Here is a 27,694-nt window from a genome sequence, read left to right as displayed (position 1 = left end):
CCACCTATACTTATCTAGGCAATAGGGGCCTAAGTCTCTATGTTCCCTTAACACCAGTTCCTATAACACAGGTTATCTAAATTGAACATAAAATACAGGTAACGTTCCTCACCTTCGGAAGATTAAGTTCTGTAAGACTACAAGGAAGAGACTTATAAATATTTCAAATTTAATACACAATAGTGCAGTGCAATACATAAAATAGATGTCAGATTAAAAGATAAACAATATACATACAGTTACAATGCAATCAAACAGTTTATGAAAATAAAAGGGATAAAAGAAACAGAACAAAACCTTACTGATGTACAGCGGCGATATCCTGGCTGTGGGGACAGCTGAAAATATGGGCAGTCACTCCAACCGAGATATGGATCCCCAACGACTGACACTGACCCTCACTTCTCATGGCATTTTAAACCCAGTTTTTTCCCTCCAGTTCACTGGCTGGTGATGTCACTGAGAGGAGGCTGTTCATATGATAATGAAGGGTACTCCTCCCATTACACAGTTGTATTTCTATAGAGAAACATAAAAGTGATCATGTGTCCTTGCAGGAATCCCCTAGAAATATAATATTACCTGCATTCACCTGTGCAGACATTTACCAACCAGGGCATATCAAACACCACTATAATAGGCCCATGTTTTTAGCCAATAGCCAATCCCAGGTAGTTCCTCTGAGTGTAGGGATCTGAATTTGACACATATATGAGGGCTATTTTCCCTGATCATAACTAGCTATGTGGGTCATTACAAATATAAATTATGACGGGGTTTGCCTTGATGTATTATACTTTCTTTGAACATAAGCCATTGTCACATGTTTCTCCTGGTCCACAGACAGACACACCACAGGCACCCATTTGCATAGCTTTAGATGTTTGGTCAGGATGTTTGGTCAGCCCTAGTGACAAATCCTTAATCAACACATCTCGCACCTTGGTGAGGAAAGAGCCAATTAAACATTTGTCAGACAGTGGACATCCTTTGATGGCCAAAGATCTGCATTTCCTATGTAAATCAAATGTATCTTCTGTGTCAGAAGGAGTTATGAAATGACCTCCTAATAGCCTACTTTTGATTCTCTTACCTATAACACCACACTATCATTATAATTGAATCTTCCCTTAAAATGCTGGGTCTAACATAATGTATTCAGGCATTCACATGAGAAGAAACAGATGTTTCATTGCTTTGTTTTTAATTTTAAAAAGTAGTTATTCCGCAATTCTAGAGTTTCTGCAAATCCAGAGCAAGTTCAGTAGATTGATGGAGAATGTAACAGGCACTTAGTTTAAAGGAAAAAAAAAATACTATCGCAACGTTATACCAACCCGCCTCTCAATGACTGACATATCTTTCATGTATATAAGGTCAGATATGCCAGTCATTCTTTGCTTTGTTTTTCAACTTGGTCTCGTCTGGCATCAGACACATCTCTTGGCACACGCGCTGTCATTCCATTAATGGCTTTTGTCATGCAAATCTGGCATCCAAGACGGGACCTGTAAGATTAGAAAGAGCAATGTACGAGCTTTAATATCAAGCTTAGAAATAATATAATTTTTCACAAGGAATCAGGTATGGAGTCTGAGTAACATAGTAAAACAACTGATTGTGCTCTACATTTAAAGGGGACCAGTCATCTATCCCCACATGTCTGTTTTAGTAAATACTTGTATTCCCCATAAAATAAAAATTCTGGAGCATATTTTCTTAGAACTCTGTGTTGTGCCGCTACTCTGTTATTCCTTTCAGAAATGTATGATTAACCACTTCCTGACCAGAGGCTTTACCCCACCCCCTCCCTGATGAGGCCCATTTTCAAGTTTTAGCCATGTGCCAATTTAAAAGTGAATTGTTCTTCTATTACTCTTCCAACCTACATGTATTTGGTCCTGTTTTTTTCAGAACATATTGGGCTTCTAAAATTTGTAAAAAAAATAATAGATATATTTTACTTTTTAAAAAATGTAAAAGGAAAAAAGGGAAATTAAAAAAAAAAAAGTGAATATGTGAATTAAGATGTTGTTTTTTTACATCTGGAGAATGACGCTGGGTAAACACGCCTGAATACATATTTGGCAACTTCTGATGACTAGAGCGATACTAAATGTGTGCGCATTTCTTAGATGCTGGAAACAAGGTGAAGCTTACAATGTAGGGTGCGCAAACTGGCTTTTGGAAAGAAAATTTTCCAAAGCTGGTTTGCTGACAGCATACGAGCATTACGGAAGTTGTGAAGTGCCAAAACACAGTCAACACCCCCAAAATGACTATTTTTAGGAAATTACACCCCCCAAGGAGACAACTGTTGGTGCAATAGTAAGAAAATGGAAGATATACAAAATGACTGTCAATCAATATCGATCTGGGGCTCCATGCAAAATCTCACCTCGTGGGATATCCTTGATCCTGGGGAAGGTGAGAGCTCAGCCGAAAACTACACGGGGGGAACTTGTTAATGATCTCAAGGCAGCTGGGACCACAGTCACCAAGAAAACCATTGGTAACACATTACCACCAGACGGAGGGAGGGCCCCCCTGTTTTTTAAGGGAGGTTTTACATGGAACAGGATTTCACCATATTCTTTGTATGTGCCATTCATATATTTATAAGTTAATCATGTCCCCCCTTAGTCGTCTTTTTTCAAGGCTAAATAAGGTTTAGTTCTTTTAATCTTTCCTCATAACTTAGATTCTCCATGCCCCTTATTAGCTTCGTTGTTCTTCTTTGTATTTTTTTCCAACTCCAGGGCATCCTTTCTATGAACTGGAGCCCATAACTGAACTGCATATTCTAGATGAGGCCTCACTAATGCTTTGTAAAGTGGCAATATTACATCCCTGTCCCGCGAGTCCATGCCTCTTTTAATACACGACAATATCTTGCTGGCCCTTTAAGCAGCTGATTGACATTGCATGCTGTTATTTAGTTTATGATTTACAAGTACAACCAGATCCTTTTCAATAAGTGATTCCCCCAGTGAAGCTCCCCCTAGGACATATGATGCATGCAGGTCGTTCGTACGCAGGTGCATAACTTTACATTTATCTACATTAAAGGAAGGGTGTCGCGGAAAAAATTTTTTTTAGATCAATTTGCTTTTAGTGTGTTATTTTTATTTTTTTTATTTATTTGTGTGTTTGTGTTTTACTTTATTTTTTTTTCAAACTTTTTCTTCACTATGGGGGCTGCCATTTTTTTTTTCATCTCTGTATGTGTCGATTAATGACACATACAGAGATGGAATACGGCACATACATCCCCATAGAGAGTTCGCATTCACTATGGTGTACGCCGTCTGTGTGGGAACGGCGCATGCGCCTCTCCCACACAGTCCAAATGGAAGGTCTTCGGCCGAGCGACATTCGGTGCCATTTTCTTGTGGACTGGAAACAGCGGCCAGACAGTAAGATGACTACTTCCAGTCGCGGCTTCCGGACATGTCTTCTGAAGCAAGCACTAGGAGTGGAGGGAGCAGACGGAGCGTACAGACCGGAGGGAGCGGCGGCGGCAGGAGCAGGTAAGTTATGTCTGTGTATGTTCGTGTTCTAGTGTGTGATTACCACTGTATGTAAGCCTACTACACTGTGTATTCGCTCAAAAAATGGCAGCACACAGTGTAGGAGGCTTGAACATTCAATCCCCTCCTTTCTCCTGGCACTAGCCAGGATAAGGGAGGGGGTATTCTGTGAGCTCACTAGAGCGTGTGTCTTTACACCAAATTTGCAGCATAAAGAAATGTGGTTGCTTTACTACATGCCAATTCTGCAATTTTGGGAATTGCTCCCTCTAGTGATAAGCACAGGGAAATGTTATAAATTAGAATCTAATTTATAATATTTCCTGACTTGTGAAAAAATTATAACAATGTCTAATCATTTATACACTAACTGTTAAACTAAAAAAAAAAAAAAAAATTTCTAGCGACACATTCCCTTTAAACTTAATTTGCCAAGTGGACGCCCAAATTCTTAGTGTGTTCAAAGCAGCTTGCAATTCACACACATCTTCCATAGTCTGAACTATATTACATAGCTTGGTGTCATCTGCAAAAATAGAAATAGTGCTATTAATCCCATCCCCTATATCATTAATAAATAAATTTAATAATAGTAGACCCAGCACTGAACCCTGTGGTACACCACTTATAACCGGGGACCATTCAGAGTAGGAATCATTTACTACAACTCTCTGGATTCGGTCCTTGAGCCAATTCTCAATCCAATTACAAACTATTCTTTCTAAACCTAAAGTCCTTAATTTACCCATTAGACGTCTATGAGGGACAATGTCAAATGCCTTTGCAAAGTCCAAAAACACTACATCCACAGAGGACCCTCTGTCTAGGCTTCTGCTCACCTCTTCATAAAAACAAATTAGGTTGGTTTGACAGCTTCTGTCCTTAGTAAAACAGTGCTGGATGTCACTTATAATACTATTTTTTTCACATAATCCTGTATATAGAGTTCCTCAATAGCCCCTCAAACATTTTCCCCACGATGGGTGTTAAGCTTACCGGTCTATAATTACCCGGGGAAGACCTAGGGTCCTTTTTGAAAATAGGCACCACATTTGCCCTGCGCCAGTCCCTTGGCACTATACCAGTCACTAGAGAATCTCTAAATATTATGAAGAGGGGGACAGAAATAACTGAACTAAGCTCCTTAAGAAATCTAGGGTGTAACCCATCTGGTCCTGGGGCCTTGTGTACGTTTATTTTATTTTATTTAGCTTGCACCATATCTACATTCATCCAATTCAGTATATCAACTTATATATTAACAGCACAGGCACAAGCTACATCTTTCTTTTGTTGTATATACAGAGCTGAAGAACCCATTTAGTAACTCTGCCTTCTCCTGATCCACTGTGACCAGCTCGCCATTACCACTATTTAGGGGTCCTACATGTTCAGACATTGGCTTTTTTGCATTTATATATTTGAAGAATTTTTGGGGATTTGTTTTACTATCCTTTGCCACCTGCCCTTCATTTCGTATTTTTGCTGATTTTATTACCTTTTTACAGATTTTATTAAGCTTTTTATATTTTACAAAAGCTACAGCTGTACCCTCAGATTTGTATTTTTCAAATGCCATTTTTTTGTCATGTATTGCCCTTTTTACAGAAGGTGTAAACCATGTGGGGTTTAATTTTAGTGACAGGTCATCTTTAAATAAAAAATTCTTTAAGGCCTCATTTACACGAGCGTAATATACGCGCGTGCGCCGCGCGTGCTTTTCACAAGTGACGTACACACCTATATTACTCTATGGGACAGTGCAGACAGTCCGTGTTTTTTGCGCAGCGCGAGTACGTTGCGTAAAACTCACGACATGTTCTAAAATCGTGCATTTCTCGCGCATCACGCACCCATTGAAGTCAATAGGTGCGTGAAAACCACTCATGCCACACGGATGCTCCTGCGTTGCGTGCGCGAATTTCACGCATCACTTGTTATGTCCATGCAAAAGAGTTTATAAAGCTGGACAAAGCAAACATAAACCAGGAAGTGCTTGCGTTTTCTCTGCGAGTGGGCAAGCCTGTGTCAGAGAGACTACAGTCCACAGACATCTGCTGCCATCCCGTGTGGGCTTGACGTTGAGCGCCTCATCAGCCTGGTCCAGGGCCATGGGGCTATTTGGGATACTCGCGCGGAGGCGTACCACGACCGCACGGTCAAGGAGGACGCCTGGGAGGAGATTGCAAAGGAGCTTTTTTGAGAGGAATGGGAGAGTGGCCGAACCCGGGACCGCAGTCGGTTGGGTGAGTACCATGTTTTTACCAACAATGCAATGTCATCCCTATTGAAGAACTGTGGCCCTGTATGTGTCTTCCGCGCAACTGGCCAATGACCTTTTGTGTAGCAGGCGCATCACCGTGTACCATGTCATTAGCAGGGTAGGTTCCCTCATTTTGTGAGAGGGCAGAGTTGTTATGGCGTTATATTTGTTTTTCCTCCAACGGTCCAAGATATAAAAACACGGTGGCGGTGCTGCCGTGACCAATTTAGGCGAGAAATGGGGGAAAAGGGACGCAGTAAAGATGGGGGCTCGCGTAAGCGCCCCTACATCTATATGAAACAATTGATGTTCTTGAAGGACATTATGGAGATGCGGACGTAAGAGATTGTGCTTTTGCATGTGTCTAATGTGTGTTCGCCCATGTCCTGTTTGCCATCGTGTTGTTGTGGGCATTGATCTATATTGTGTTCTAACGCTGTTTTCCCATTCCAGAACCACCGACAATTTTGAGGACACAGCTGACGACACGGACATCTTCGAGTCTCAGCCGCAACCTCCTGCTGCCCATGACCTGCCCCTTAGCCTGGAGCCGACACCCCTGGACCCCGCCCCTGTCGAGTCTGCATGGACCGTCGCCTCTCCGGCTGAGGAGCGCCCCCTGCGTACCACAACTCGCCGGCGCCATGCTCCACAGCCCTCCGCCGGTGTCCAAGTGGATAGCCGGGTGTTGGAATTCCTGAGCCGAGCCGCGGATGAGGACGGCCAGGACTTCTTTGCCTGCGGCATAGTTCCCCTACTCCGCCTGGTCCCTATGGATCGCATGGCCCGGCTCCATGCGTCGATCATAACCTTGATCGACGCCTCCACACCCCCCCACAATCCAAACCACTGCTTCACGGCCATAGAGCAGTGGCGCGGATTTGCCATGCCGGCCACCACGCCCCAATTGCCGGCACCCTACCATCATGCCACCCCGATGGAACGGCCGCACCCCTATATTTGCCCTATGGCTCCCCCCTTCCCTGCCCCAACGTACCACGGACAACATCAGCACCACTATGCTGGCGAGGAACATCCTCTGCAGCTCCAGGTCCAGCATAGTGGTGCTGAAATGCCCGCGTATTCCTCCCCGGGCCACCACTACCAACATCTGTGAGTGTGTTGGTGTCCTCCAAGTTGGCCGGCCAATTTGTTGTACGGGATGGCAACTCGTCCTATAATGTTTGTTACACCATGTTGGTGTTATTTTTATTAAAATATCTTTTGTTCTTACTGTCCACACGTTTCGGTAGTGTGAAATACGAACACATAAAAAACATGGATGTTCATTGTTTCTATTGCGTGTTGTTTTTATTTCACACCCCTCAACACAATCTTTGCCCCACATTTCTTTTGTCTATACCCTCACACACTTCTGGCCTTTGCCCCCAATGCATGCACACGTGTTATGAGGTTTTAGTTCATCTATCGGGGTTTGACATTGTTTGCAACAGATGAGAACATTTGGGTGCTGTCATGGGACTCGAAGCACACTAAGTACACTCGCAATTGGACTCGCCTAACTTTTGGCCGACCATCATTCTATCTCCAGAAAGCATGTTTCCAAATGTCAAATGTCCTGATCAAACCCCGACAGATGTAAGCTCGCAACCCGCGACAAGGGTCCTCATGTTTTGCGAGTCCCTAACCCAACACGAACTCAAAAAAACTGAAAAAAACACTGGCCACTTGTGACCTGTGTAGTGAAGCCTCCAAAAAACAGACAACCCTTCAAAGGTGATCACGCCCCCACGGTGCGGCTCCTGATGGGCACTCGAAATATGACGCCAAAGTATCCCGCACTCGAAGGCCGGATGTGAGAGATCGGCCGAGAGGAATACCCGGGGCATTGTCGCTGGTGGCTGCATGTGTTAGGATATATTCTGCATCAAAGGTAGTAGTTATGCAGAACGACACACGCTTGTATAACACGTGTCACATTCTGCATGGACAATTGCATTGTCGTCAGAAAGACACGCCAGCTGTTCGACATAATGCCAAAGGCACATTCCACACATCTACAAGCTCGGCCTAGGCGGAGATTGAACATGCGCCGACGGTCATCCAAGCCCCTTCTTGCAAAAGGCCGCATGACTTGCCTTGTCAGGGCAAACCCCTCATCCGCCACGATGACATACGGGATTGGGGGTCCGCTGGAGCCAGGGAGGATGGAAGGTTTCGGCACCGCCAGTCGATTATTCACGAGTCGCTTCCCCATTCTTGATGAACGGAATATGCGGGCATCTGCCGAGCTTCCATACGAGCCGATGTCAACAATAGTGAAACAATAATTTGTGTCCGCCAAGGCCAACAATACCATAGAAAAAAAACTGTTTGTAGTTTATAGTATTGTGAGCCTCTGCGTGGGGGATTTTTCACACGAATGTGTTTGCCGTCTAGGGCACCAATGCAATTTGGAAATTTACTTGCTCTAAGAAATCCCTCTGAAATTCATAGCCACTGTTCTGTCGTGGGCTGAGGCATGACCGTGGTCTTTAACCTCTGCCACAACACGACACAGGTGGATGTGACAATGAACTAAATGGTGGTCACTCCCAAAAGAAATTCAAAATGTAACGAATGATAACTATTGCCTGTGGCCAGAAATCTAGAAAGCAAAGAGAAAGAAAAAGAAAGCCACAACACATGTTAGGGGGGGCTGGTAAAACTGACAGCGTCATTGACTAAGTAATTGCAACTGCACACATACCTCAAGGTCACAAGCAGACGTTCCTCAGGCGAAATGCAGCGTCTCATGTTGGTATTCTTGTAGGTGATACCAGGGAGAATCTGCTCAAGCAGAAGGTCAAATGTGCCCACAGACATGCGGCAGAACGCTCTAAATTTTTCAGGGTGCCGTTGTAAGTCCTCATACAGGGTATGGAAATGGCCTTTCGTCGTACGTTGGGCCACAAGTGGATGAACCCAAATGCGACATCTTCCACGCGTCTGGTGCTGCAGCATGGGTCGACGCTCCCCAAAACAACGCGAGATCTTCCAGGCAAGAAGCACACGTGCCAGCGACTGAGAAGGCATAAGTATGCCGTGCAAAGCCAATAACAACTTCAATGGAGAAAGACACACTGGGGTTTCTGCAGAGGTGGAAAATAAGGTGCAAAACCTGTTTTCCCAGCAAGCAGGGGTTGGGCCAGCAGGCCTCTTTGTAGGCTGGCCTCGCATTAATCACCTCTGCGTTTTTTACGCGCGTTGCAAACGCTGGACATGCGCGCGTTTAAAATACAGCAACGCTGCGTATACGCAGTGCAAACGCAATGCCAACGTGCGCAATACGCTGCGTGGTTTTCGCGCGCAAAACGCACACGCTCGTGTAAATGAGGCCTAATGCTTTCTAAGTGTGTGTCTGGAGACATGTACAGGTTTTGGGGTCGTTGTGTCATGTAGGGGTTGCGCATGAAAGTCCTGTGGTAACATTGATATGTTTATTGTAATCTACAACTTTATATCTTGAAAAACTTGTATTTCATTTTTAAATAATTTCTATTTAGACTTCTAATAGGAAATGAGTTAATGAAGAGCAGGAATGGATAATAGTGGGGGGTAAACAAGCTATTAGAGCCATTTTAACAGGTTGTCTCATCTAATATAATCCATTCCTGTTAAGTGAAACATACATAATGGGTGAGTTTAACCCCTTCCCGACATATGACATGCAGTTACGTCATAGCCGGGAAGAGGAAGTATGGAGCGGGCTCACGTAGTGAGCCCGCTCCATACGATGCCGGTGTCGGCTGTATGTTACAGCCGACACTTCAGAGTAACTAGCGGCATCGCGCTTAAGCGCGATCCCGCTAGTTTAACTACTTAAATGCCGCGCTCAATACCGACCGCAGCATCTAAATCGTGAGAAAGAGGGGGCGACCCCCTCTAACAGCTCATCGCACCCCCCCACGCAACGCAATCGCGGGGGGAGGGGGGGTGATGGTTGCTATGGCTGCTCTGGCAGGGCTTAATAGATGCCTGTCAGAATCACGATATACTGCAATACATTAGTATTGCAGTATATCGTGCAAGCAATCTAACGATCGCTGGTTGAAGTCCCCTAGGGGGACTAATAAAAAAAGTAAAAATGAGTTAAAATAAAATATTAAAACTTTAAAAAAAAAACATTTTCCCCCTAGAGCATAGTAAACAATAAAAAAATAAATAAACATAATTGGTATCACCGCGTCCATAAAAGTCTGAGCTATTACAATAAATCATTATTTAACCAGCACGGTGAACGCCGTAAAAAAAAATTGTAATCGCCAGTATCTCTATTTTTTGGTCACCTAATCTCCCACAAAAAATGAAATAAAAAGTGATCAAACCGTCGCATGTACACCAAAATGGTATTATTGAAAACTACAGCTTATCCCGCAAAAAATAAGCTCTCATACCACTTAATCGACTGAAAAATAAAAAAGTTATGGCTCTCGGAATTTGGCGACACAAAATAAATTTTCTTTTTTAGGGTATGTTCACATGGCCTATTTACGGACGTAATTCGGGCGTTTTTGCCCCGAATTACGTCTGAAAATAGCGCCTCAATAGCGCTGACAAACATCTGCCCATTGAAAGCAATGGGCAGACGTTTGTCTGTTCACACGAGGCGTATATTTACGCGCCGCTGTCAAATGACGGCGCGTAAATAGACGCCCGCGTAGAAGAAGTGACCTGTCACTTCTTTGGCCGTAATTGGAGCCGCTATTCATTGACTCCAATGAATAGCAGCGCTAATTACGGCCGTAATTGACGCGGCGTTCAAGCGCCTGCACATGCCGGTACGGCTGAATTTACGGGGATGTTTTCAGGCTGAAACATCCCCGTAATTTCAGCCGTTACGGACCCCCGCCGTGTGAACATACCCTTGCACTTAGGTTTTTACTTGTAAAAGTAGTAAAATATAGAAAAAACTATACATATTTGGTATCACCGTAATCGTATTGACCCACAGAATAAAGTTAACATGTTGTTTTAATTGCACAGTGAATTCCGTAAAAACGGCGCGCAAAAAACCATGGAGGAATCCATTTTTTTTCATTTTCTACCCAACAAATAATTTTTTTCCCATTTCCTAGTACATTATGTGGCAAAATAAATGGTGCTACGAAAAACTACAACTCGTCCTGCAAAAATCAAGCCCTCATAGTACTATATCGACGGAAAAATAAAGACACTATGGCTTCTGGAATGTTGGGAGGAAAAAACTAAAATGAAAATCTGAAAGTTGTTTACGACGAGAAGGGGTTAATATAATGTGTGGGTAGGTCTGTACACTTATGTAATTATATAAAAAGTGTGGCAATCCACACTAAAGCATTCTGGACAGGGAATTTCTTTATTTAGATTCCACTTTAATGTAGGGGGTATTTGGAATATCATAATTGTTTTATTTCATTATTAGAATCATTTTCAATGGCGCGATACACCGCAAAACACAGTGAACCCATCCACCCCGCATGTCTTCGTCCGAAAAACAGGGAACCTGTTTTTAGAAATACCACCCCTGAGGATGAAGTCCCCAGTTGTGCTAAAACTTGACAGCTGGCACATGTGTGTCTCATTGTGTGTGTGTGTGTGTGTGTGTGTATGTGTGTGTGTGTGTGTGTGTGTGTGTGTGTGTGTGTGTGTGTGTGTGTGTGTATGTATGTGTGTATGTGCGCGTTTTCATAGTACGTCTATATGTATGTGTAGAGGCTTCCAAATGTTCAGAATGTCAGTTTATCTGAGACTTCAGCAGTTCCACTAATGCTAAATTATTGGCATTTTCAACCCCCTTTCCGAATGTAGCTGCCCATGTGATGAGCTGGTTGCTGTGAATCTGGCTGCTAAATTCACCAGCAACTCACAAATGGTCAACTCCTATGCAGACCTATGTGTCTCCATTTTAACATACTACAAACAAACCCAGCATAGTCTGATCTTCCTGTCTTATTCTCTTACAAATGTTTCTAACTTCTTACTTAACATACCGAATGTAAGTAAGCATTAAGAATTGGACAAATGGAAGAAATATGACTGCAGAATCAGACTATACAGCGTTTGTTTGTAGTTTGTTACAATGGATACTAATAGGTCTGTATAGGATGTTATGAATTTTTAGATGTATTGGAGCACTGACTAACAAGGTATAATGTAGACATTATATTCACTCTAAATATGCACGAACGTACGTGTTAGACAGTCCAAAAGCCAAATCCAACATGTCCATCTCCTCATCTGTAATGGAGCTGAGCTGATCAAAGACCTTCTGGTCAAATATGAGGTGACAAGTAGAACAGGCTAGAGTCCCCTCACAGGCACCTGAATAAATAAAGAACGGAAACAGTTTATCTATACAGTCAACAATAACATAGGTTTAGAATTCTGCTTATAGTGATTGTTCTTACCAAACCCCTCAACATTCAGGTGGTGCCGGATGACCACATCCAGTAGACTCTCCCCTACTTTAGCTGTGGCGGTCAGAGTTTCTCCATCACGATTGATGAAATTAACTGTCAAGTTTTCTTCTGAGCTTCTGCCAAACAGATGTGAATTTTGTCTTTAGAATACTGTATTTCTTCTATGTATACCACAAACCACACTTAACTGCAATTTTAATAAATAGCATAAAAGCAATTATTGCTTTATTCCACATCGATAATGTAATAACTAAAAGGCATCTAAAATAGGTCCGAACATGCAAACTGTGAAGTCAAATCTTTCCTCATCAAAGAGAAAAAAGTATATGTGCTCCAAACTGAAGTCCACGTTAGCCTGAAACAAAGAAGACACAGATGCCTACCAATGTAGCCTCATTTTAACTCCAGAAACATGAAGAGTGACTGCTCTTGCAATATATAATGTTGTATAATGATAACCACACCATTGCTTTCTAACCAGGTAACCTTTACTGACAAGCCACAAAAGTGCATTTTATTTTATTTTTTCAAAACATTTTTATTCAGTTAAAAAAACACAGCACACAGCCATCTTCCCGAGGCAGTTAAAAATAGATCACATGCATCAAAGTATTTTATCCTATTATCTCCCCCACTATCACTTGAACACCCCAGCCCCAGCGCAAACTGGAGGAAGAAAGTAAATAAATAAATGTTAAGTGTTCAATTTAGTACAACTCCATATCTATAACCCATTAAAAACTTCCAAGAAACCCCACCTAGAACAGTACAGATCCATTTTACCATGTTTAACATATCACCATTTTTCAAGATTCCTAAATTTATTAACACTACGTAGCCAGTTTTGGGTTTTGGAAGCTACAAGATTGATAAAATTTTTGACAATTGTTAATCTCGCCATAAAAAGCCTCCTACAAAACATTCGGGTATTATTGTCCCCTCCCTCTATATTTGATATGCTTCCCTGTATACACATGCTGATTATACTCGGTAATCCACATTTGTAAACATCCCTTATAATTTCATTCAAATTACACCAGAAAGGTTGTATGTTAGATCATCTCTACCACATATGTGATATATCTGCAGCCAACATTGTGCATCTCGGACAGGCCATTGATTGTCTGATTTTAAGGTAATACATTCCTCGTGGAGTGTAGTATAACTTGTGTGTAATAAAAAATTTGTGTCACCCTGTGTACATGTGGTAACGCGGGCGCCGAGTCGCGGTGGGCGGGGCTCTCTGAGCTGAAGTTGGTATTTGCGCCCTTTGGTCACGGTGGCGCACTTTCTCTCTCCCGCTCCTCGGGCCGCAGAACCAGTGAAATAAGTGGTGCTTGTAGGATACACTGTTCTATGTCCCCTGGGATGTTATGTGGTGTACCCCGAATAAGGATGTTCCAGGAGACAGGGTTCAATCTACTTTCACAGTAGTTTTACTGGGCACAATATGCTTGGTGGTTACTTTTGTTACAGAGGCAATGTCTTTAAGTAGTATAAACATATCACAGGGTATTGCAAATGGTGGTACCTGCTTCACCTCCCTGACTCTGTCTGTAAATCCTCCAAGTGTGCTGTGAGCTCTGCTCCTCTTTCTTCTCTATACTGTGCTGGAAGGTGCGCTGCTGACTGTCCCAATCCAGTTGCACTATCACAGAGGAATGGTGTCCATTGGGGATTCTAGGCTGTGTGCAAGCTCCTTGCTTTGCTCTAGGCACTCTCAGTAGTGTCCAAGCTCCTTGTCTGGCTTCTGTGCCACATGCAACACACACTGACCTGCACTCCTTTCACTTCCACATGGCGGTAGCTGATCCTCTCACAGAATTCCTCTCAGATCCACATGTCTGCTGTAGCATCTTACTGAATCCAACTACAGACGCTCTCCTCTGCCTGCACGCTGCTGAACACTTCTCCTCACTTCTGCACTGCGCTGCTCCACACACTGCACTGGGTGAGGTTTGTTCCTTAGTCCCCAGCTAGCTACACCCCTCCCCTCTCTCTGGAGAATACATCTTAAAGGTGAAGCAGCCCATTTATGTTTCTGCTCAGTCATATAGGGAAGTGAATTCAGTACCAACCATGATTACAGAATAAAGCACATTAAAACCTGCATACTAAAGCAACAGTACAATGACAGTAAATAAACAGCAATTTTCCTGGGTATCACATTCGTCCCCGGTAAAATCAGGTTCGTCCCCGACACTGTCTCTCCTGCAACAAAAACGGGACAAAAATATGCAATATAACATATTCACATATTAAAAGGTAAACTTTGCATCATAACAGCAAATGTCCATAGTGCATTCCTGAAAGGCAAAAATATTAAGGCAATACTGTAAAACTAGTGTCTCTCAATATATCCAGCAACAACGTCCATATGGCAAGACATCTTCTGGCGCCATTTGCAAGGCGCATGGTACAGCCGACAATCCTTGCGATGCACTTCAATAGACTCAATAGAGATGTGGCGCAACGTGCGCAACATGGGTTTCAAAATAAAGTTCAGGACAGTCTCTGGGTCTCAAAAATCAAATCAAGGCTGCATGAGCCAACTGGGGGGTCAAATGTAACTATAGGGCTCCATAGAAATAGTCTGCAGCATAGACATGTCTATTCAGTCACAGTATCATTCAGGCATTTTACCTTTGGTGGCTCTCTCCGACCTTCTAGGAGGATCACAAGTAGTAGGGGGCTGAGAGTCAATAAGTTCACAATAGCTCGGAACAACTTCTGGGTGGGACTCAATCGGCACACTTTGGCTAGGGACAACTTGTGGGACACCTAGTTGCATCCAAGGACCGAAAGGCCAGTCAAACGGGAACATATTACCTGCAGTTTCCATGGGTGACTCCAGTCTTCCCTCAGAGGGTGTCTCATCTGGAATGGTTTCCTCTCTAGAGTCCTTCAACAGGCAAAGTTTCAGCTGATTACGGTGTACCACCTTGGTACTCTCTACGTTTTCTTTTCCAATCTCGTAGATTTCTATTTCTGGATGAGGAATGGCTTTCACAGTGAACGGCCTAGGTTCCCAATAGTCATCTAGCTTGCTGGTTCTGTGGTTCTTCTTTAACCAGACTTGATCTCCAACTTTCAAAAGTTCAGCGTTGGCATTGGAATTATAGTCCTCTTCTTGTCTCTGACGTACGACTTTCATCCGGTTCTCAACCATTTCATTGGCTTCATTCAGGCGACGCTAATGGTCTGCTACCCAGTCTGTTCGTGGTAGTGGATTAATGGTATCGCTGACTTGAACTTCCATAGCTATATCAGACGGTAGTTTGCCTTGACAACCAAACATCAGGAAGTATGGAGTGTATCCGGTGGAACAATGAACTGTGTTGTTGTTCAAATAAGTTAGCTCTGGAAGAAGAATGGGCCAATCTGCTCTTCGATGAGTAGGCACAGTTTTCAGCATTTCTATCAGTGTCTTGTTCATTCTTTCGCAGAGTCCATTGCTTTGTGGATGGTACGCAGTTGTTCGTAACTTCTTACAGCCATAGAGGGTGCAGAACACTTGAAACAATTGTGACTCAAACGCAGACCCTTGGTCCATCAAAATCTGTTTGGGATATCCATACGGTAGAACAAAGGTTTTCCAGAAGACTTCAGCTGTGGTCTTGGCTGTCAAATCCTTACATAGTTACATAGTTACATAGTTAGTACGGCTGAAAAAAGACACATGTCCATCAAGTTCAACCAAGGGAAGGGAAAAGGGAAGGAAAAATTTCTACACATAGGAGCTAATATTTTTTTGTTCTAGGAAATTATCTAACCCTTTTTTAAAGCCATCTACTGTCCCTGCTGTGACCAGCTCCTGCGGTAGGCTATTCCATAAATTCACAGTTCTCACTGTAAAGAAGCCTTGTCGCCTCTGCAGCTTGAACCTTTTTTTCTCCAGACGGAGGGAGTGCCCCCTTGTTTTTTGAGGGGGTTTTACAAGGAACAGGATTTCACCATATTTTTTGTATGTGCCATTAATATATTTATATAAGTTAATCATGTCCCCCCTTAGTCTTCTTTTTTCAAGGCTAAATAGGTTTAATTCTTTCAATCTTTCCTCATAACTTAAATTCTCCATGCCCCTTATTAGCTTCGTTGCTCTTCTTTGTATTTTTTCCAACTCCAGGGCATCCTTTCTATGAACTGGAGCCCAGAACTGAACTGCATATTCTAGATGAGGCCTCACTAATGCTTTGTAAAGTGGCATTATTACATCCCTGTCCCGCGAGTCCATGCCTCTTTTAATACACGACAATATCCTGCTGGCCTTTGAAGCAGCTGATTGACACTGCATGCTGTTATTGAGTTTATGATTTACAAGTACACCCAGATCCTTCTCAACAAGTGAATCCGCCAGTGTAGCGCCCCCTAGGACATATGATGCATGCAGGTTGTTGGTACCAAGATGCATAACTTTACATTTATCTACATTAAACTTCATTTGCCAAGTGGACGCCCAAACACTTAGTTTGTTTAAATCTGCCTGTAATTCATGAACATCTTCCATAGTCTGAACTATATTACATAGCTTGGTGTCATCTGCAAAAATAGAAATAGTGCTATTAATCCCTTCCTCTATATCATTAATAAATAAGTTGAATAATAGTGGTCCCAGCACTGAACCCTGGGCATTGCTACAACAAACTTTGTGTAATGGTCAATGATGGTCAGAGCATGGGTAAACCCAGTTCTGCTTGGCTCCAGCTTCACATGGTCAAGTGCAACTAATTCCAGCGGCTTATGACTCACAATAGGATGTAGTGGCGCTTTCTGGCCAGGTTGCTCTCTTCGGCTCACTGCACAAGAAGTACATTCTCGACACCATTTTTCAATGTCCTCTCTCATTCCAATCCAGAAGAACCGTCTTCTTATAGTGGCTTCAGTCTTTTGACACCCAAAATGACCAGACTGGTCGTGATAAGCTTCGAGGACTATGCTGGCGTCCTGCCGGGGCACCACAATCTGATTCACACGTTCATAAGTGATTGGATCTAGAGTGCGTCTGTATAGCTGACCCTTCCCTATGAATAGCCGTCTTCTCTGCCTTAACAGTTTGACCAACTCTGGATCGGCACTGATACGCTGACTCCTGCTGAGTTTACTTCCAGATTCAAGAAGGGTTTTTAAACTTTCCAAGACTCTGCTTTCTTTCTGGACCTGAGCCCAATGTACTTTCTCTGTTTGTAGATTAAGAGGCACTTGTTTAGATGGGGGCGGGGTTCCTCTTCTTGTTGTTATGGCATTATGGTTGGCAAATTGTGCATGACCACGCAGACCCAGTCGTCTCCTGCAATAAGTCATAGTCTCTGTACCTGGTTGCAGCAATATTGGTCGTCTGTCAGTCACTCGGACCTTGCAAATTTCTCCATCTGGATTGGCAAATTTCTGGTGTCCATGCGATAAGCGGAGAGTTTGCTGGATTACTCTTCTTTCTGACGATGGGGCTAAGCCAAGATCCTTCTTCAGGGCCACCATAAGTTCTTCAAAACAGTTCTGCAGCACATTCATGCCTAGGACCACTGGGGGAAATTCGTCATCATGAACGTCAACCACTATCAGGCCTTGTTGTGGGAGTTCGGTCTGTGCAACTCTGACTGTTGGCTCCCAATATCCTTGATGGGGAATGATCTATCCATTACTGGCTATAACATTAATCCATGTTTGTGGAGGTTTCAATAGCTGATCTAGCTTCCAATGTCGTTCATAATGTGACACTTGTATTGTTGTCACCTGCGAACCGGTATCTAGCAATGCTGCAAACGAGACTCCATCTATCTGGATAGTGACCACAGGACAGCGCCCAATGTATCGTGGAATCCACTCTGACTGATCTGGACCTATGCGCTCTCCTCCCGAGGGTTGGTCCTTGGCCTGGGGGAGATTCACATTTAAATGCTGGCATTCTCGCTTAATATGACCACTTTTCCTACACCGCCTGCAAATGGGTCTTCCTTGGGAATCAAACTGGTCAGTGGGCCTTCTCCCAAAATTTCTATAACTTTCCCCACCGGGGCTGTAATGTTACCTCTCGGAGACCAGCGATCTTCATCTTGTCGGCGTTGCTGTTTAAGTTCTCTCAGCTCCCGACACATTTCTGTCAGATCTTTAGCCAGTTCTGCAACCTGCACTTGCAACTCCTTTGCCACATCCTGCACCTGTGTCTGAGCGCACTGCGTGACAATTTCGTTGATGACAGACATTGGCGCTGCACCGCTGGGGTTCTGTTCGGGGCGGGTTTGGACTGGGTTGGACTCTGATTCGGTCCCAAGGACTCTGATGGCCATCTCTTTAAAGTCTAGGAACGAGCTGTCAGGGTTCTGCAGTGCTAAGATTCTCAATTGCGTCTTTGTAGCCTCTTTCCTGGCTCCTTCAACTAATTGATCCCTCAGCGTTCTGTCTGTATTCAAAACTACATGTGGATCCACTTGTTTAATAGCATGCAATGCTTCCTGCAAACTGAGGGCAAAATTACGTAACGACTCACCAGGCTGTTGCTTCGTGCCAAAGAACCGCTTCTTTAGTTCAGAGATAGTCCGGGTATCAAAGGTAGTGCTCAGCCGCTCAAAAATCCGTTCCACTGTCCGTTTTTCAGTGTGAGGCCAGGACTTCACCTCCCTTAAGGCTGCTCCTCCTAACTGACCGATCAGCATTTCCACTTTTTGCTCTACGGTAACCGGGTACAGCCAGAATATTGCTTGCATCTTCTCCTAGAAGTCTCTCAGGCTGTTTGCATCTCCATTATAGTTGGGGAGCCAGGGCACCCCAAAATAATACGGCATCATTATTGGCATTGCGTGCGCTTTGCTGGGGGTCCCACTGCTGTCAGGCAGTTCATGATCTCCCTCCATCGACATCTTATCAGAAACCTTCCGGTTGTGCTGTCTTTACTTAACAACAGTCTGTCCCTGCAGACAATACGCAGCAAGAAAACAGTGCAGTTATCCACTTACTGTCACACACACAGAGCGATCTCACAGTCCTGCACTCTCCAAGAGAATCGCGGCCTCCTTCACAAGATGGCTGCCGCAGGACCACCTGTTTAACGTAACACCTCGTGGTACATCCTGTTCGTGACGCCAATTTGTGGTAACGCCGAGTAGCGGGGCTCTCTGAGCTGAAGTTGGTATTCGCGCCCTTTGGTCACGGTGGCGCACTTTCTCTCTCCCGCTCCTCGGGCCGCAGAACCAGTGAAATAAGTGGTGCTTGTAGGATACACTGTTCTCTGTCCCCTGGGATGTTATGTGGTGTACCCCGAATAAGGATGTTCCAGGAGACAGGGTTCAATCAACTTTCACAGTAGTTTTACTGGGCACAATATGCTTGGTGGTTACTTTTGTGACAGAGGCAATGTCTTTAAGTAGTATAAACATATCACAGGGTATTGCAAATGGTGGTACCTGCTTCACCTCCCTGACTCTGTCTGTAAATCCTCCAAGTGTGCTGTGAGCTCAGCTCCTCTTTCTTCTCTATACTGTGCTGGAAGGTGCGCTGCGGACTGTCCCAATCCAGTTGCACTATCACAGAGGAATGGTGTCCATTGGGGATTCTAGTCTGTGTGCAAGCTCCTTGCTTTGCTCTAGGCACTCTCAGTAGTGTCCAAGCTCCTTGTCTGGCTTCTGTGCCACTTGCAACACACACTGACCTACACTCCCACATGGCGGTAGCTGATCCTCTCACAGAATTCCTCTCAGATCCACATGTCTGCTGCAGCATCTCACTGAATCCAACTACAGACACTCTCCTCTGCCTGCACGCTGCTGAACACTTCTCCTCACTTCTGCACTGCGCTGCTCCACACACTGCACTGGGTGAGGTTTGTTCCTGAGTCCCAAGCTAGCTACACCCCTCCCCTCTCTCTGGAGAATACATCTTAAAGGTGAAGCAGCCCATTTATGTTTCTGCTGAGTCATATAGGGAAGTGTAACGGCAGGGGGTAGGGAGACGGACAAGTGAGCCCTAATCTACCCGCCACTCTGTCCCTGCCTACTTGCAACGACCCGCCCTAGGCGACGGGGTACAACTGGGCGGCGGTCCCTGCGCTCAGTAAGTGCACGCCAAACACGACAAACATACAAGGAACACAAGCAAGGAAAAGGGGCCGTTGCCCACGGCAACACCGTGAGCAACCAGAGTGGTGAACGAGCCGAGTCAAGCCAGGAGTGTGCGAGGTACAAAACGAAAAGCAGAAGAGTAGTCGGTAAGCCAGGGTCGGTATGGAGCAGGATCAAAAATAGCAGGAGCTGTAGCTGGGCCAGGAACCACAAGGAAGGAAACAAAAGCAATAACAAGCACCGAGGGACAGGAAGTGCAGGTTTAAATAGACCGAGGGCGGGAGCTAGCTGAGTCTGGCCAGGTTACGATAGGCTCTCCCACTCCTAAGCCTGCCAGCCTGAATGGTGGAAGCAGGAGTCAGTCTCAGGGATGTATTCTCAGGTGCTGACTGATTAGTTCTGGGAGTTAACCCCGCAGTGCCTGGCAGATCCTTTACAGTACCCCCCTTTTATGAGGGGCCACCGGACCCTTTCTAAGTGGACCTGGCTTACTGGGGAAACGCAGGTGGAACCTCCTGACCAATACCCCAGCGTGAACATCCCGGGCGGGTACCCAAGTCCTCTCCTCGGGCCCGTATCCTCTCCAATGGACCAGGTACTGGAGGGAGCCTTGGACCATCTTGCTGTCCACAATCCTGGCCACCTCGAATTCCACCCCCTCCGGGGTGAGGATGGGAACAGGAGGTCTCCTCGAGGGAGCCAAGGACGGGGAGCAGCGTTTGAGGAGGGAGGCATGAAACACGTCGTGTATCCGAAAAGACGGGGGTAACTCCAGCCGGAAGGAGACAGGATTGAGGACCTCAATGACCTTATACGGCCCAATAAACCGGGGAGCAAACTTCTTGGACGGAACCTTGAGACGCAAGTTCCTAGACGACAACCACACCAGATCCCCGACCATAAACAGGGGGTTAGCAGAACGTTTTTTATCAGCCTGAGTTTTTTGTACGCTCTGGGACACCTCTAGGTTTTTCTGAACCTGGGCCCAGACTGTGCACAGTTCCCGATGAACGACCTCTACCTCAGGATTGTTGGAACTACCAGGTGAAACGGAGGAGAACCGTGGATTAAACCCAAAATTACAAAAAAAAGGAGAGACCCCAGACGAGTTACTGACCCGGTTATTAAGGGAAAATTCGGCGAGGGGAATGAAAGAGACCCAATCAAATTGACAGTCAGAGACAAAACACCTTAAGTATTGTTCTAGAGACTGATTAGTCCTCTCCGTTTGGCCATTGGTTTCAGGATGGAAGGCAGAGGAGAAGGACAGATCAATCCCCAACTTCATACAGAAGGCTCTCCAAAACAATGAAACAAATTGTACCCCTCTGTCCGAAACAATATTGACAGGGACCCCATGGAGACGCAGGATGTGTTTGACAAACAAGGTAGCCAACGTTTTGGCGTTGGGTAGTTTCTTGAGGGGCACAAAGTGGCACATCTTACTGAAGCGGTCCACCACCACCCACACCACCGACTTGCCTTGGGATGGAGGCAAATCGGTGATAAAATCCATGGAGATATGTGTCCAAGGTCTCTGGGGAATGGGCAACGAACGCAGTAAGCCCGCTGGTCGGGACCTGGGAGTCTTGGACCTAGCACAAACCTCACAAGCGGCGACGTAGGCCTTAACGTCTTTAGGCAACCCAGGCCACCAATAATTTCTGGTAATGAGGTGTTTGGTACCCAGGATGCCTGGATGGCCAGATAGTGCGGAGTCATGATTTTCCCTAAGTACCCTTAGCCGGAATTGCAGGGGAACAAACAGCTTGTTCTCAGGAAGGTTCCTGGGAGCTGCACCTTGATCAGCCGCAATTTCAGAGACTAAATCAGAATCGATCGAGGAAATGATTATACCTGGAGGCAAAATACAAGCAGGATCTTCCTCTGAAGGAGGGCTGGCCATGAAGCTACGCGACAGTGCATCAGCCTTAATATTTTTAGACCCAGCCCTATAGGTAACCAAAAAATTGAATCTGGTAAAAAATAACGCCCATCGAGCTTGTCTCGGGTTTAGCCTCCGGGCAGATTCTAGGAACACCAGATTCTTGTGGTCGGTAAGGACCGTTACCTGGTGCCTAGCCCCCTCCAGGAAGTGGCGCCACTCTTCAAATGCCCATTTAATGGCTAAGAGTTCGCGGTTGCCAATATCATAGTTACTTTCAGTTGGCGAAAACTTCCTGGAGAAGTAGGCACAGGGGCGGAGATGGGTGAGGGACCTGGTACCCTGGGACAAGACAGCCCCCACTCCCACCTCAGATGCGTCAACTTCCACGATAAATGGCTCCATTTGGTTGGGCTGAACCAGCACCGGGGCCGAGACAAAGCACTTCTTAAGGACCTCAAAAGCCTGGACAGCCTCAGGAGGCCAGTGGAGGAGATCAGCACCTTTGCGAGTAAGGTCCGTAAGGGGCTTAGCGATGACCGAGAAGTTAGCAATAAATCTCCTGTAATAATTAGCAAACCCCAAAAAACACTGTAACGCCTTCAGGGAGGCAGGTTGGACCCATTCCGCCACAGCCTGAACCTTGGCGGGGTCCATGCGGAATTCATGAGGAGTGAGGATTTGACCCAAAAATGGAATCTCCTGTACCCCAAACACACATTTTTCGGTTTTGGCAAACAGTTTATTTTCCCGAAGGACCTGGAGCACCTTCCTGACATGCTCCACGTGGGAGGACCAGTCCTTGGAAAACACCAGTATGTCATCAAGGTACACTACCAGAAAAATCCCCAGGTAATTTCTCAAAATCTCATTTATGAAATTCTGGAAGACCGCAGGGGCATTACACAACCCAAAGGGCATGACGAGGTATTCGAAATGGCCTTCGGGCGTGTTAAACGCAGTCTTCCACTCATCCCCCTCTTTGATGTGAATAAGGTTATACGCCCCCCGTAGATCCAATTTAGAAAACCATTGGGCCCCCTGAACCTGATTAAAGAGATCAGGAATCAAAGGAAGGGGATACCGGTTCCTTACCGTGACCTTATTCAGGCTACGGTAGTCAATGCATGGCCTAAGACCACCATCCTTCTTCCCCACGAAGAAGAAGCCAGCACCTACCGGAGAAGAAGAGGGACGAATGTAACCCTTGGCCAGGGATTCCTGGATATACACTCTCATAGCTTCACGTTCGGGACAAGAAAGATTAAATATCCTACCCTTAGGAAGCTTAGCTCCTGGTACCAATTCGATAGCGCAATCGTATTCTCTATGAGGAGGTAACACTTCGGAGGCCTCCCTAGAGAAAACATCAGCGAAGTCCTGAACAAACTCGGGTAGCGTATTCGCCTCCTTAGGGGGAGAAATAGAATTAACAGAAAAACATGACGTACAACATTCATTACCCCATTTGGTTAGCTCCCCAGTATTCCAGTCAAACGTAGGATTATGCAACTGCAACCAGGGAAGACCTAGCACCAAATCGTACGATAATCCCTGCATCAACAGTACAGAGCATTGCTCCAAATGCATGGAGCCAACAAGGAGTTCAAAAACAGGGGTATGCTGTGTAAAATAACCATTAGCAAGAGGAGTGGCGTCGATACCCACTACCGGGACAGGTTTAGGCAAATCAATAAGAGGCATAGCAAGGGACATAGCAAATTCCACAGACATGATATTAGTAGAGGACCCTGAATCCACGAAAGCACTGCCGGTAGCAGACCTACCACCAAAAGAGACCTGAAAGGGAAGCAAGATCTTAGTACGTTTCATATTTACGGGAAATACCTGTGCGCCCAAGTGACCTCCCCGATGATCACTTAGACGCGGAAGTTCTCTGGCTGCAACCTTACGCTTAGGACAGTTGTTCACTTGATGCTTGTCGTCCCCACAGTAGAAGCAGAGACCATTCTTCCTGCGGAATTCTCTACGTTGTTGGGGGGAAACGGAGGCCCCGAGTTGCATAGGTATCTCTGAATCTTTCGGGGAGGAACGAAGCAACGGAGCTTCGGGAGGCATCATGGGGGAGTCGGAGGAGAAAACACATAAACGTTCACGTTGTCGTTCCCTGAGACGTCGGTCAAGTCGTATCGCTAAAGCCATAACCTGGTCTAGGGAGTCAGAAGAGGGATAGCTAACTAGCAGGTCTTTCAGGGCATTCGACAGACCCAACCTAAACTGGCACCTTAAGGCAGGGTCATTCCACCGAGAAGCTACGCACCACTTCCAAAAGTCAGAGCAATACTCCTCAACAGGTCTCTTACCCTGACTTAAGGTCACCAGCTGACTCTCGGCAAAGGCAGTCCTGTCAGTCTCGTCATAAATAAGTCCGAGAGCAGAAAAGAAACAATCAACGGAGGAAAGTTCAGGGGCGTCAGGAGCCAAGGAGAAGGCCCACTCTTGGGGCCCTTCCTGGAGCCGGGACATAATTATACCCACCCGCTGGCTCTCAGAACCTGAGGAATGAGGCTTTAAACGAAAGTAAAGCCTACAACTCTCCCGAAAGGAGAGAAAAGTCCTCCGGTCCCCTGAGAACCGGTCGGGCAACTTGAGGTGGGGTTCAAGAGGTGCGGTGCGGGGAACTACCAGGGTAGCATCAGGCTGGTTGACCCTCTGAGCCAGGGCCTGGACCTGTAGGGAGAGACCCTGCATTTGCTGAGCCAGGGTCTCACGGGGATCCATAGTGGTGTCAGGGACCAGGGGTAGACTAGGTATGGGCTTGTTATTATGTAACGGCAGGGGGTAGGGAGACGGACAAGTGAGCCCTAATCTACCCGCCACTCTGTCCCTGCCTACTTGCAACGACCCGCCCTAGGCGACGGGGTACAACTGGGCGGCGGTCCCTGCGCTCAGTAAGTGCACGACAAACACGACAAACATACAAGGAACACAAGCAAGGAAAAGGGGCCGTTGCCCACGGCAACACCGTGAGCAACCAGAGTGGTGAACGAGCCGAGTCAAGCCAGGAGTGTGCGAGGTACAAAACGAAAAGCAGAAGAGTAGTCGGTAAGCCAGGGTCGGTATGGAGCAGGATCAAAAATAGCAGGAGCTGTAGCTGGGCCAGGAACCACAAGGAAGGAAACAAAAGCAATAACAAGCACCGAGGGACAGGAAGTGCAGGCTTAAATAGACCGAGGGCGGGAGCTAGCTGAGTCTGGCCAGGTTACGATAGGCTCTCCCACTCCTAAGCCTGCCAGCCTGAATGGTGGAAGCAGGAGTCAGTCTCAGGGATGTATTCTCAGGTGCTGACTGATTAGTTCTGGGAGTTAACCCCGCAGTGCCTGGCAGATCCTTTACAGGAAGTGAATTCAGTACCAACCATGATTACAGAATAAAGCACATTAAAACCTGCATACTAAAGCAACAGTACAATGACAGTAAATAAACAGCAATTTTCCTGGGTATCACATACATTCCTCTTACACCTTATTTATTTACAGATTATCCCATCTAATCTATCATATAGTACTGAAATTAGTCCCTCCCTTTCCATCTAGTAATCAAATTAACCAGTTCATGTTTTCCTATATGGCATTTATGAGCATTCTTAATGTGTCTACTAATATCCTTAATTTGTGAATATCTAATATAAAAGTCCCTTGGATTATCCAAGCCCTCCTGAATGGCGTTATAAGATCTCAGTTTGCGATTTTTAAAGACGAAATATATACCAGAATCCCTTCCTGGTCAATAAAAAAGCTCGCAAAAATTGGTTGCTTCCCCAGCTGTCTTAAACCAAAAGGGGGTAATGTACAATGAGTCCTCAGTTCCCAAGTGTTCATGCATCGTACCCCAGGTTTTAGTTATTTTAACCAGCGCCAACCCTCTCATCACTTCTCCCTAAGGTGACCTGACTCCAATAACGCAAAAATATTCAGCATAGGTCCCTGGCTTTTTCTACCAACATCTTTTAAAGATCATGTTGTTCCCAGTTCATTATATAAGCTAATTATGTTGCTAAGAAGCAATATTTTACGTTTGCATTGCCAATACTCCATATTTAGGTGATCTAGCAAAGTTTGTTAGTGTCGTTTGTAGTTTTCTATACAAACGTACGCGTTTATCAGCGCATACAACACCTGTCGGAGAGTTATTATTTTTATCAAGCTGATCCACTCGGCAATAGATAATGATAGTTTATTCCGTGTACCTACCCTCGATCTGACCCTATTTATCAGGGGGCAAAATTGAGGGAGCTATATAAGCGGGGGTCCTAAAAGATGTAAAAACCCAGATATTCGAAGTCCGCTTGATAATCAAGAATTTTAAATTTATTCCCCTCCAGCACCATAACCGGATCCAACGGTAGCAAAACAGATTTATTTGAGTTTATAAATAATGAAAAACCACCAAATTCCTTGATGGTTTGCATAAATACTTCAATCCTTCCTTCGTACTGTCAAAGTAAAATAAGCAGGTCATTCACGTACTGTGAGATCTTGTCCCCTCTTCTCACCCTCTTTGGGGTGGGGGACCCCAAAGCCACCCACCCTCAAATCTGCTCTAATTTTAATAGCCAATGTCTCTATTAGCAATGCAAAGAGTAAGGGGGAGAGGGGAACCCCTGTCTTGTGCCTCTCCCAAGCTTAAAATAATTAGACGAGACTCCATTTATATCTGTTCTAACTTTAGGGCTTCTATATAGAATCTTAATCCATTTAACAAACCCTTGTCCAAACCTATATTCATTCAGAATTTCCCAGAGGTACCACTCCAGTCGAAGGCTTAAACCGCATCCAATGACAGAATGGAGCGGAGTTGCCCCTTCCTCATCTACTACATGCTTGCAAACACTTGCTGTGAATATTATGAATTGTTGATCTATTTTTTCTTTCTATGAATCAGAGCCTATATTACTTCATTTAAAGAATAAGAATCTTTGCTAATATTTTAAAGTCATAACTTCCTCCATTTATAATGATAGTTTATTCTTGGCGTACGAAAAACTTCCAAAAGTCTCCCCACTAACATTCAGAAGCTACCGAATCTCAATGGAAAGTCTCCCAAATGAAATAAGAAAACTTGATACAGGAAGCAGCACAATCCAAAATCGTTTTGAGTTGCAAACAATACTATTTGAAGCTAGCAAATCAAGTACATTTTTGGCCCATATTGTAGGTAACCAACGACCTTCTAATTCTGTTTCCTAGATTTAGAAACAAAAACAAAATGCACGGCGCCACATAGTGCAAATCAACCAGGTGGATTACAGTAGAATAAGAGACAATATTCTACTCACCTGGTTTGGGATGAATAAAAGCTCAACAATTAAAATGATGTGTGCTGCTGCCAAGACTCAAAGCCGGTATACCTTCAGGTAACCGCAATGAATAATGATACTGGTAGGAAAAAGAACGAGTCTTTGGAGGGCGCTGCTAAACTCAGGATAAATGCAAGGACGTGAGAAAGGATAAATCACGTAAGCAAGGTATATTCAAAGATTTAATTGAAATAAGTACAGTGGCAACGCATTTCAATGCTGGATTAGCATCTTCCTCAGGCCT

General features: G+C 44.9%; 1 protein-coding gene across 1 annotated transcript in view; it reads right to left on the bottom strand.

Annotated features, from left to right (window-relative positions):
• Window positions 1–191: 191 nt before the first annotated feature.
• Window positions 192–27,694, bottom strand: part of LOC142658668 (adrenodoxin-like) — a 140,876-nt gene continuing 113,373 nt past the window's right edge. The window contains exons 2-4 of the mRNA XM_075834268.1: window positions 12,183–12,310; window positions 11,967–12,096; window positions 192–1,508 (exon numbers count right to left, since the gene is read on the bottom strand). Coding sequence (XP_075690383.1) covers window positions 1,391–1,508; window positions 11,967–12,096; window positions 12,183–12,310 — 376 coding nt within the window. The 3' untranslated portion in view covers window positions 192–1,390. The remainder of the gene's footprint in view (window positions 1,509–11,966; window positions 12,097–12,182; window positions 12,311–27,694) is intronic.

Source organism: Rhinoderma darwinii, chromosome 8 (genome assembly GCF_050947455.1).
Source record: "Rhinoderma darwinii isolate aRhiDar2 chromosome 8, aRhiDar2.hap1, whole genome shotgun sequence".
In the NCBI taxonomy this organism is placed as follows: domain Eukaryota; kingdom Metazoa; phylum Chordata; class Amphibia; order Anura; family Rhinodermatidae; genus Rhinoderma; species Rhinoderma darwinii.
Note: the sequence above shows the minus strand (reverse complement) of the source record. Positions and strands in the feature narration are given on the sequence as shown.